General features: G+C 45.5%; 1 protein-coding gene across 3 annotated transcripts in view; it reads right to left on the bottom strand.

The window, feature by feature from the left end:
• Positions 1-5843: 5843 nt before the first annotated feature.
• UNC5C (unc-5 netrin receptor C) overlaps positions 5844-12581 on the bottom strand; it is a 245554-nt gene continuing 238816 nt past the window's right edge. For all 3 annotated transcript variants that reach the window (XM_038136418.1, XM_038136419.1, XM_038136420.1), the window contains 4 exons: positions 12240-12389; positions 11843-12007; positions 6849-7027; positions 5844-6613 (listed from right to left, as the gene is read on the bottom strand). In XM_038136418.1, coding sequence (XP_037992346.1) covers positions 6448-6613; positions 6849-7027; positions 11843-12007; positions 12240-12389 — 660 coding nt within the window. In that variant the 3' untranslated portion in view covers positions 5844-6447. The remainder of the gene's footprint in view (positions 6614-6848; positions 7028-11842; positions 12008-12239; positions 12390-12581) is intronic.

The raw sequence follows: 12581 nt of genomic DNA, 5'->3' as shown, positions 1-12581 counted from the left end.
CTTTTTTTTAAAAAGAAACTAAATAAAAGACTCCACTTCTGAGCTTCCAGGAACTAAACAACTGAACACAAGGTAGTGGTGCATTTTTTTTTTCCAGTTGCTTATAAATATAATTTATTACCTGTTTAAAAATTCTTTCTTACACTTTGTACATGTCAGGCTGACAGAATAAATGCAGGCATTTACAAACAGAGGGAAGGAGAAAAAAGGGAGGGGGGTAAGAGGCACACTCAGAACTAGTAAACCACACCTCCACTGTACAGCAATACAAATAATGCAATGGCTAGCACTTCTCCTGTAGTAAGTCAGTCTTTAGAAAAGGAATTGCATAGAAGATACAGCAATAGGGAAATCAAAACCAAAAGAGTTCTCCAGATCTGAATAGCAAAGAAAACAAATCCCATGAACCCCGGTAGAGCTGTGACGTGGGAAGAGAAGGGAGAAATGTGATACACCTGGGTCACACAGATGCTTCTTTTCCTACAGGCCCTCCTTTACTTTGGAAAGGTACTAAAGGTACCCTCTTTTATTTTTCTTTCTTTTTTTTTTTTTTTCTCTTCAACAATAACAGAACATGTGTTAGCAAAAAGAGTCTACCACACAGATGTGTGAAAACAGTGATGCCACAACTTCTCTGTCTCATCTGTGCCACACACTGTGGGTTCTTGGCTCTCGGCTCGGGTGTTTTTGCAAGGTACCTTGAAAAATCTGCAGGGAGAAGAGTGTTTTGTGTCTCCTTCCTAATTTTGTTTACTTTCCAGACCGATTTTGCTTTTTATTTGTATTGTGCTGGCTCTCAAATTTACTGGCAAGCGGTAGTCAGAGCCAGCTGGCAGCAGCCAAAGAAGCTCTGGGGCCCAGGCAAGCTTTTCTCATCTCAGGGCTCTTGTCCCATCACTGCTGTGGGAGGACCCTCCTGATGACATCCCACTTCCTCACAGGCATCCCAAAGCTACTCGCCTGCCATGACATGGGATGCTTTGGGAGCAGAGGGCAGGCCTAGGATGCAGCACACGTAGCAATTAATCTCTTTGTCAGCAGTTGAGGAGACTGAACCACTAATAAATACATTTAACCAGCACCACAGAAAACGTGAAATACCTATTTGGGATAGAGGTTTGTGGGAATTCTGGATTATCGTTGCTTTTTTTTTTGTACAGACAGTTTATCTAAGGACTTTCAGATAAGGGATTTTCAGATTTCAGGGAGCAGGGATCAAGTTTAAAGGACAAATAAGTAAATAAACTAAATGCTCCTATTCAAGCAATGACCTGCCAAACTTGTGGCTTTAGTTCAAGTCCAATTCCAGTTACTTGCCAGTTTTCACTCTGTTGGCTTTTGACATACTGCCTATTTGACCTTGCAGTGATGATACAGCACTGAATTTTGACCTTTACCTTCCCATTCAAAAGTTGGTAAAATAAGAGGATGCCCATACCTAACATGAGAGTTAAAAGCCTCCAGCAGGTCGTGTGCTTTGTTTTCTCCTTGTTGTCTGTATGTATAGACACACACTTACTTTGCCTTTCTGTCCCACTTCAAAGGATATCTGAGATAAGTGCTTCAGCATTTAAAAATCTGCAGTGCAGCTCATTTATGGACTCGAGGTTTCACACACAAGCTAGGAATGGATTGCAGTGGTGACCCCAAAGTCGGTAACTCATTGGAGGTCCTTGTGGGAGAAGGACCAAAGGTTTGGTTTTCATTCACAAACCACTCTTGTCTTTGCACCACCTGACACTGACCAAGCCAGCCAGCAAACAGTGAGTTACTTCATGGCCAGGTGAGAGCCACACTAATACCTGAAAAGACTTCTGAATGCTCAGTAAGACTGTCTACAAAGTGCCCTAGAAACAAGATAAAACCCAAGCCAACCTCAACAAAATTATTGTGTTTAAAATTAACCTCAGAGCTGTGGTAACTACTTGGTAGAGCATACAAGGGTCTAAGGGCCCACCCACCCCTCCCTTCCCCACGCCCCCTGCCCCCAAAAGAAGAAGAAAAGGAGAACCAAAAAGAAACTATTGTAGGTAGCAATACAAGACATTAGGACACTGTCCACAATGACAGGCTTACAGCATGTAAATACATTTATTCTATATGTAAGCAACTGAAATAGCAGGAAACGCAAGGAATGGACATGTTTGGCTCTGTGGGTATTGCAGACTCCAACATGTCTCATGAGTGTCTGCATTTCTGCCAGAGAGACAGAAAAAAGTCTTGGTCTCCCAGTAAAGCAAATCTTGACTGGAGACACCTTCACTGCTGCAAAATTTTCAAGATCCACTGAAACAGCACTTGGGTCTTGCACTGTTTAGCAAGACACAGTGGAGCAGTTGTGATCATAAATTTTGAAAAGAAAAAAAAAAAACCAACCAAACCCCAAACTTACCCTATACACTGACAGTCACCTTTACAAGAACACAACACAAGAAGAACTGAAGAAAAAAAATAAGGTGAAAAGGACTGCCTCCGATAAATGCTTCTTACTTGGAAATTAAAGGTTTTCCTTGAAGTCAGTAGATATTTTATATATATTTATATAATATATATACTATTTATAGCACTAGCAATCAACATGTAATGAAGAGATGGTGTGAAGAGCAGCAAAACTACTCCAGTACAGAGCCAAAGGTGAACAACTAAAAGGAAGAGCATTTTAAAAAATAGTAATAACTGGAGGATAATAAGCCTGCAGCCTTTTTTTCATTTGCTTGTTTTTTTCTCTTAAAGAAGATATGCTCACCTGACATAAAATTTTACAACAACTTTTAAGAGTCAGCTCTGACTGCTAAACTCCTTTGCAGGAGCCACCCCACAGGAAGCTTTTTCCCGTGTGATGTTGTTGTGGTGGCAGCGACATGGTGGAGCTGGGGCTCAGCCCCACGAGATGGCACTGTGTCCATGCGATCCAGGCAGAGGGACTGCTGCTGGGTTTTCTCCCACCAAAAATAATATCCTGAACCCATCTGGCTGCCCTTGCTTCCCTCTTGCTCTCCTTGGGGCAGCAGGATGGGGATGCTGTTGTGAATACCACCAGCCAGAGCCCTCTCCCACAGTGCACAGTGCCCTGCCACTGCCACTCCCCCAGAAAAAAAAAGAAAAAACTGAGCAAAATTAATGCAGGGATGTGTGAAGTGAGGTGGGAGCTGCTGTTAGCTGCAGTGGCAAAGAATGGGTGCAAAGCTGCTGGGATGAGCTGTGGCTCTGTGGAGGAACCTTCCCCTGGTTCTCCCTGCCCTGTCAGGGCTGAGGCAGCCCCAGGGCTGTGCTGGGAGCCTGCAAAGCCTATGGAGCTGGTGCTGCAGAAACCACCCAGCCCGTGATTGCAGCAGGGGATTGCGGGTGGTTTCTGAGCAGTCAGGGTGGAAGAACTGCTGCTTCCCCACCCAGTGGCAGCCATGCTGCTGCCCAAGTCAATGTTCAGTGATGAAGGGTTACATTCTTGACCTCCAACCACCTCTGTGGATGCTCCTCTTAATCAGAGTGTGCATTTTGTGCATTTTTCCTCACAATAAATCCTCTTTACTGTGATGTTGTGAAAGGAAAATGCCCCAAAACACCGTGAGAAAGTTGTTCATCTGCAAGTTGTTTCTCTTGCAGAAGGCATCAGAACACAGGTGAGAGGGCGGGCCAAAGGAGCCTCAACTCACAGCAGTACAGATAAATAGGAGGGACTTTGTGGCCCTGATCCTGGTGAGAGGGGTGCAGATGCTGCCCACCTAGGAAAAACAGAGAGCTGGGGAGCAACAGTGAGCCTGGGGATCAACCAACACAGACTGAGCTGAAAAGGCCAAAGGGTTTAAGGACAGTTCAGCTCCTGCACCTGCTTTGGAAGAGAAGTCAAGGAAGGACACATGGGAAAGGTGAAGAAGCACAAAGCAAACACAACTGATTACACCTAAAGATGGCATGGGAAGGAGAAAAGCTGAGACCTACCTTTAAGAGCCATTTTAGCCCTCTGAGGTAAGTAAAAGGTGTGGAGAAAGGGTGAAGCTGAAAGCCCCAGTCCAACTCTCCAAAAGTTGAAAGCAAAATTTCTATTAGCATTGCAGTGAGCTGCACCAGATTCCCAAGGTGAAGAAGAAGATAGTTGTTCATTGAGAGGATGCCCATGGCATCTCCACATTAAGAGGAGGTGGGGCTTACATGAGCAAAATGCACACAGAGGTTGAAAGTTACAATGCATGTCCTCTGGTCTCCAGTTTTGAGTGAAATGCTGGTTTGCAAACTGCCTGGTTACCTCTTACAGGGAAGGGAACTTTTTGTGCTGGCTGTCTGGTGGTCAATCAAAACCTAACTCACTGGTCAGGGAATTATAAGCAAAAAGTGACAAGGCTATGGAAATGTCAAATGGGAAATTTTCTTTTCATTTTGACCGATGACATTTTCAGTTACCTTCAAAGGTGCAATCTGGAAAGCCTTGGGGAAAGCAAAACTAAAGCCACAAAAGAGAACAAGCTAACTTCACTCTTGGGAAGCATATGGAATGGCAATGCATATGGGGGCAGGGGCATGCATGTGTGCACAACAGCAATAACCAGGGCCTGGCTGGAAACCTGGAGTGGACAGGTTGGGGCAGAAAAGCCTTTCTGTGCCAGACATAAATGACAGCCCAGTCAGGTAGTAAAACTACTGCAATCCTATGTGCTGTCATGTACCAAAGCTAGAATTTTCAGTGAACAGAACAAAATACGTTTGCAGTGACAACCATTTTTGGTTTGCTCCTTTTGCAAAGTTCCCACCTCACCTGTTTTGTGAGGGCTGTGGAGGGACAAGTGTTCCCTGGCCAGCCACAGAGGACTGCACCACCCTGCCCAGGGTGGTGGCAGGAGCAGCAAAGGCAGCAAACTGCAGCAGACAGGACTTCATCTTCACCACTCCACTGCCCTGCACTGGCCCATGGAACACAGGCTTCCCTGGCTGCAGCAATCCCTGGGAATATCCATGGAGATCTGCCAAGTGCATCTCACACAGAAGTGACCCAGCAGAGGGCTGGGCTGTCAGCAGCCCTGGCACAGCAAGCATTACTGGAGGTGGTGGGTTTCAGTGACACCGGCAGCTCTGTGGGGAACTGCTGGCTTTTAGAATGCTACAAAACAAAGCAAAAGTTATGGAGGCCCACCTTGGATGCATAAATCAGGTGGAGGACGTTAGTGCCTCCACACGCTTGCACCATTTCTGGTTCACATGCACCTCTGGACAGGATTGCTTCTTGGAGCAACCTGGAGGCACCAGGGTGGTGCAAAACATGCCAGGGTCAGACACTTGGTGGGTGAGGATCAATGCAATGTCACCAGTTCATGCTGGCTTGGCACTGGGCATGGAGCAGAGCAATGCTAACACAAGGTGAGCAGCCTCTGTGGGCTGGCAGAGGACTTTGGAGGAGGATTACGATGACAAATGGAAGGACAGACAGCATAGAGAGGGACACGTCTTAAAAGACCTTCAGGGAGGGGAAAACAGGTTCCATAAAACCAGAAATTATTCATTCTGCTGCTGACAATATTAGAAATAAAGTAATAATGGCAATAATAATAGTCATTATAATCCTCACACTAGAGACTAATCAGTAAATAACTATCATAGCAACTTCTCTTTTTTATTTTATTCTGGGTTTCTCCCCCTCCCCTCCAACCACTCTGAATTGCATATCTGGCCCCTCATATAGCAAAGGGGTGGAAAGGGTGTGAATTGAAAATTAACTCAGATCCTTTATTCCCCACTGTCTTAGAGCTATTCTCCACAAAGGCTCAGTGGGACTGTCTTGGGGAAGAAAGGGAACATTTTGTGTGTTCCTGCTTATCAGCCAGAGTACCTGCTTTCCAGATGCACACCCTGATTTTCTTGTGGTTTTTTTTTTTTTTTTTTTACAAGTAGGTCTAGGAAACAGAACAATGACAGGAGGATCATTGCGAGACAACCGATGTGCAGAATTGTAGCCAAAATCTGAATTCACCAGAAACCAATAAGCTGAAATAGCCACAACCAACTGTCCATAGCCTTGTCTACAATGGCTTTAAACAAAAAATATAAAGAGCCATGGACAGTTTCCTTACCCCTGTCCAGAATTTGATGTAAACAACATCCATAGAAACTGGGATTGTTAAGAAAGTTTATCCATATATCTGGATAGCAATAAAAAGCGTTTCCTAGGAAACTGTAAAAACCTGTACCAAGCAGTGTACAGCCAAGCCGAGAGGAACATTAGGTTGATTTATATTTTCAAGGTACAACTTTGCATGATCTCTTTCTGATCCTGTGATAATGTACAAGGAGAGCACATGTGAAGGTCAGGGCTGTTTTTTTTTGTTTGTTTGCTTGCTTTCTTCTCTGAAACGTCTCTTGTGTAACTCATTGGTCTGGGTTTTCATTTCAATTCTCCTTTGCAATAACAGGGCATTACCGCTCCCTGCGTCTGTCCTTCCTGGTCATGCCAAGGCTGCATTAGTAGTTTCCTTCTGCTGCCAAAGAAACAACCGTTTCGTGTCTTCCCATTTCTTCAAGAACGGCTGCCAGCATGCTCAGGTTGCCATCAGGGAAATTCTGGGCTTCCCAGAGATCCAGGATCACCCCAGTGGGACTTGATTTCGTAGCAAAATAATTTAAGTACCTGCAATGAGCCAAAAGAAAACTTGCTGCTTTTGAGCTGCATGGAAACGACCGGAATTCATATGATTTCAATCCATCCCTGTTGTTGGGGCTGTCAAGGTGCTCATCCCCTGTGCAGTCAACATGACCAGTGTGTCCATGTGCTTTCAGTGGGACTTGCACCAGGATGTTTTTACACATACCTCCCCTTCCCTAGGATCTTCCCTGCCTGACCATGTATGGGCAACCCTGCTCACCTGTCCAGTTTCAGCTTGTGGGCCAGCATGCGCCAGTCGTGGCCTCTGGTCTGGGGAGCATCCAGGCTGCTGCACAGCTTCTGCCTTATCGGGTGGGGGATGCTGAAAGCGCTGGGCCCCACAATGGTGGTGATGGTGCCCGCTGAGTCCATGGGAGGATAGTCAATGCCAGTAGGTTCCTGAGATTGGAAAGACAGAAAAAATGCCTGAACAACCCATCAGTTTGGTTACTGGGTGAAGAGACAGTTGTGGAACTACATCCTCTGAGCCTCAGGGCTTTTACTTGCAGCTCTCTGCTGATCTAGTAAACACTAACAAAAACATATTAGTCCACTGGAAAACAGACATATTTATAATGAGCTTTGGGAAGACAGAAGTTTTTTTTCCTCCTCTTTTTTTGGAGGGTAAATATTACTATAGCTGGACAAAATGGCCAGCTTAATTAATCACTTATGGGAAATAATGAAGGATCAGTCACTTGGACACATTTCAGAGCAATTTGCTACTACTAAAGCAGAGCTGGGCTTTCCTGGCATGGCTGACAAGACCCCCTTCCCAGCATCTCCCCAAGCCCCCGTGTCCCACTGAGCCGGCACCAGGCTCGTAGAGCCGCACCTCTGAAGTTCAGCCCCTGGTGAATTCATCCTGGAGTTGTTCCCTACACCTTGGCATGGCTGCTGGTGAACCGAAAGAGCTTGCTAAAGACTCCAGTGGATAGCATCAGCTGGTGCCGCACGTTGGGTGCCAGCTAATCTTTTTTTTTTTCCACAAAGAACAGTTTATCACAGGTAAAGGAAGCAGGACAAAAAAGTCCCTAGTTCTCTTGTGCAAGGTGTTTTGTTCAGCTACAAGTCAGGGGGTGGATACAAACAGCTAACTGTTGTGGTGTGGTTTTTGTTTTATTAGTATGATTATTGTTTGATTTGTAATTTCCTTTTGCTGTCTTTTGGTTTCTGCCCTTTTCCCAGAACCTTCTTCACTCCTCCTTTTATTAAATGCCAGTTTTTCCCCGAGCCTGCCTTCCTTCGAGAAACTTCCCAGTCAGTTTTGTATTTCTTCAAACTCTATTAGTTTACTGAAAATGTTTTTTTCCCTTGGGATTTTTCATTGGTTGACATATTGTATGCCTGCCTTGTATTTTATCTTTACTTTTCCTGATTAGTTAAAGATTGTATCCTCCCCTGAGCCCTCCCCTTGTTTATAAGCTTTGTCTACCCCGAGTTCAAGGTCCTGGGACCCACCAGAGGGGAAGTTTACCATCGAATAAAGTTACCCCAGGAACCATCGTGCTGCTCTTGTGTTTTGCACTGCGCCTTCCCAGGCAGCTGGAATTTGCGGAGCCCGAGAGAGGGGGACTGTCGCCTACCCATCACCATGTAGCTGGGACGAACGACAGCTAAACAATAGGGAATCCTCGAGGGAGGAAGAGAAAGATAACATCAAGTGTCTGGGGCAAATTTGGGTTAGGGGGGTGGACAGGATGGGTCACGTGGACCAGTGGGGTTTGGAGGAGTAGGGGAATTCCAAAAGGGTGTTGCAGACAGGGATTAAGGTTTAAGTGGCAGACAAGGTTCGGGAATCAAGGGCTGGGTTGCCGTGACAGGCAGGGAAAGAGCTGGAACAAGGGGCGGGGAATGGCACGAGGGACAGCTTTGAGGGAGGGTAAAACCCAGGGGTAACCCAACTCAGGGAGAACACAGCGGTACAACAGAATGAACAAGGAAGCAAGAAAGTACATTCGAACTGCAACACAGGCTCACACTACTGACATCCCTCCGGCAGAACCCAAGTTCTCTGAAGCCTCCAATGCTGTGCAGACCACAGACAAAAAGTCAGTACCACCCCAGGCACAATCTGAGCCCTCATCTGCTTGTGGCTTTGACTCTGGAAATAGATGGAGAGCATGTGCTAAGAGCAGGGGGTGGGGCAGGTGGGGGCAGGCATTGCCCCCTCTCCCCAAGACACGTGCTGTGCTCTAAGGCAGTGTGGCAGCAAGTGTTTCAAGGGAAAAGTCATCCCCAAAGCCAGCTTGTCCCCTAGAGGTGTGGTGTTGATACTCTTTGATGTGGTCCTCCTAGCTGGAGGGGTCCCCATGGCACCACTGCTAACACCACTGGGAATAACAGCAGTTGGCTCCTCTGGGCAAGGATTTTGTCTTCTCCTTGGCCTGGATGGATTTAGTGGCCACAGGCTTGGTAGCTGGTGGGACAATGATAGCTGGTACATTTGGATGGTTGGGTTTGTTTAGGAACAGCGAGGTCCTACAGGGACTATGATGGAAAAAGCAGCAAACATGGCTGGTTCTGCCCTAATGCTGCTCAGTCTATTTCACAATTTGGTATTCTTTTCTAGTAGAAATGGGAGAGCTGCTTCTCCTCCCCCCTGCCAGATCACAGCCCCAGGCAGCCAGAAACACTCATGCTAAAGACTTGTCATTAAATATCAATTTGTTTCCTCCTCTGTGAACTGTCTTGTTGCTTAGTGTCTAACTGGCTGTTGGGAAGGAGCTGTAATACCTTAAACAGAGGTAGCTCCTGGTTGAAGCTGCAATCACAGACCCCCCCCAAGGATTTTGCTGAAGATGCTCACTGTCCTGTGCAATCTCTGGTTTACCCCCCCAAAATGTATTCAGAGATGGAAAGGGAAGAGCCAGTGTCCATGAGCAATGCACAGAATTAAACCTTCTGGCTCCACTCTTTTATCTACACTAATTAATTCACTTCCATTCTCTTCCACTGTCTAATTTTTTTTTTCTTTCTTTTTCTCTTTTTTTTTTTTTTTTTTTTTTTTTTTTTTTTTTTTTTTTTTGTTAAAGACATGACATTTTAGGCAATAAGTGAAATTTCTAACTAAGGAAGATTTGCACAACCCTGTAATGTCCTCAATTAACATGTTGAATGTGGCCCTGGATCACAGACTGCCTGTCCCAACACCAATACCCAACAACCTGGCAGCAGGTACTGCCCAGGAGCCAGGAGAATGATGTGCCTGATGCTGGTGCTGTGTGCAGGCTCACCCACAGTGGGAGGTTGGAAGTGGCAGTAGGGTGGTGGCAGTGGCATTGCAGGCAGATTACCTTTTCTTTACATTCTGGGCCAAAGGACACAAGTGCTGTCCTGGCTCTCTAGGTGGCTTGCAGCCCCAGGGGCTTCAGGATTGCTGCAGAAGGGGCCCAGGTATCTGTAGCATTGTCTTGTGGCTCTTCTGTGTGAGTATCAGTACAAGATAAAAACAGAACTTCAAAAATGAATCATGGGAGACCTTTATCACAATTTTCCTCCTGCTTTGCAAATGTGCGTGTTTTGGCACTCACTGCATTTGCATTTTTTGAAGTCCCAGTGGCAGGCACTGTATAAAGCCAGTATAAGACAGTTTAATCTGCAGAAGTTTTACATCCTTTGCAGCGGACTAAAAATAAAGCTCATCAAGGGAGGATTCAGGAAACTGTGTTACTAAATTTTTATCGCAGGGTGACAGTGGCTGAGAGACAGATGCAGCAATAAGGAAAGATGCCAGCACAGTCCTGCAATGCCTAACTGCTAGCTGGATACCACTAGCCTAACCTCAGAAGAAAATGTAAGGAACCAGAGCGATGATTTCCTGGTGCCTGGTTTGATGTCTTTATCACACTTCTAGAGGCATACATTGGTTTCCAAGTTGCAGTTATGACCCTTTCAGGTGATTACCCTTTCATCAAATCTTTGAGTTATGGGATTTTTCCCTAGTTGACCCTATATTCCAGCTCTTAGCAGCCCAAGGTCCTCCTGTTTCTTGCTAGAGTTTGAGAATATCACAAGGTGTCAGCAACAAGGGGCAATTTTGCAGGAGGCAGCCTTGATCATAGTGGTATTGTTCACTCCCTCTATTCTTCCTTGATGGATAGGATCACAGCACAAGACAAGAATATTATCCTGTTCTGAATCTATTAGCAGGCCCTATTACACACAACCAGCTGAAGATGATTATAGTGTATACTTGCATTTCATTAAAGTTACTTTCAGCTCTTTCTCTTCTCTGTGAGGTTAAATTAGTGATTACCTCAATGCTGCACTTATTACAATAATTGTTTATGATGCTTGTTTTACCATCTGTCCTTAATGCTGTGTAGTCCCCAGATGAATCTGTAACTTTACACCCACTAACCAAGCAGATGTTATGGGTAATGGTGCTCACTGTCAGAGCCCTACAGCACAAGTAACTTTCATCTCTGCTCTCACAGCCCTTCCCCAAGCCAGCCAGCAGTAATTGCTGCCTGAGAGTCTGCTCCAAGGGTACCAGGGATAAAACCCACCAGCACATTCACTGAAGTCAATGCCACTTCACACCTGAATTTGTTGCTCCATCTCAGCCCCAAGCTTGACTGCCCCATGGAGCTAAAATTCTCCAGGTGCTCCACAGCATTAGCAAACTTATGATAGTATTTCTTCTGGAAAATGTCAGCCATCAAAAGGAAAATTGCCAAAGACAAAAGTCAGGATTTGTAGTCATAGCCAAATACAAGGAGAAAAGTTACTACAACCAGATCATCTGATATTTCCTATTGCACAGCAGCTATTACGTGGGATCAGAGGGGAGTGGCTCATGGAACACACAGCACTGACATTTTCCTATTCTCTTTTCTCTCTCTCCAGGGAACTATCAGACATACTGGGTCTTATGGACTGCCAAGGAAACAGGACCATAAGAACTTCATGAGATGTTTTAGGGAGTGGTAGGCAAAGAGCTCCTCCAGATAGACAAAGACAGCACTAGCAGAGATACCAAAGCTGCTCTCTTCCCACCCTTGAAGGAGGGATGCTTCCTTCCAAATTAGAGAAACTAAGGAAAAATGCAACAGGAGTGACAAAGCAATGACTTAATCTATTCTTTATGTCCATACCAGCAGTCAGGAGCAAAATGGGAAGCACTAAAGAGGTAGCAACGGGAAAGGTTTTACCTTCTTAGCCGTCCCATATTCCTGCAGTGGGATAGAAAAGTACACAAGTGTCATTTACCTCTGAGACAGAGCAGTTAAGCTGGAAGATCTGTCCTTCTCCTTCTACCTGCCTCACGCACAGTTTGCACACCAGCTCCTGGGTATTCAGACTGAACCTTTCCAGTGTGAAGGTGCAGTGCAGGTTCCTCTGACATCCACTCCAGATGTGGTAAAACGGAATTTCCTGCAGGAGGAAAGCAAAAAGGTATACTCAGAGAGGGATGTGGGACCAAGGCATGGATGCTATGTGACCAGGGACTGCAGGCTCCATGCTAATGACTGCAAATGGTCCAGGGAAAAAAAATGTCCATGGAACTACAGCCTGACTCCTGGTGTTTTTGAAACACACCTATGTGTGAGAGTATTTCTTTAGGCCTCACTGCTAGCATCCAATGTGAATGTTATATTATGCTTACCTGGTATTTAGCCAGCAGCTTGCTCTTCCAGAGAGAATGGGCAATGTCATGAATGGACAGACGGAGGTTGTGGGTGCTTCCCTTGAAATGCAAAGCTTTAGGCTCTTCCAAAAGCTGCCCGCCCATCTGCTGCTCAAGCTGAAGGACCTCCTGCAGTATTGGGACAAAAAAGAACAAAGTGGTCAGGTTTCATCAAGACAGCACACTGGTCTTTTGAGTCCTCAAGGTTATGTGCTGTAAATGCCGTAAATTGTGTAATACAGATTAAAAAAAAAATACACAGGCATCACACAGAATTGTGTGTCCCTGTGAACTGGAACTGCATTAGTTGATCTGACTGTA

Source organism: Motacilla alba, chromosome 4 (genome assembly GCF_015832195.1).
Source record: "Motacilla alba alba isolate MOTALB_02 chromosome 4, Motacilla_alba_V1.0_pri, whole genome shotgun sequence".
In the NCBI taxonomy this organism is placed as follows: Eukaryota; Metazoa; Chordata; class Aves; order Passeriformes; family Motacillidae; genus Motacilla; species Motacilla alba.
The sequence above is the reverse complement of the archived record's forward strand: the minus strand, read 5'-3'. Positions and strand labels throughout refer to the sequence as shown.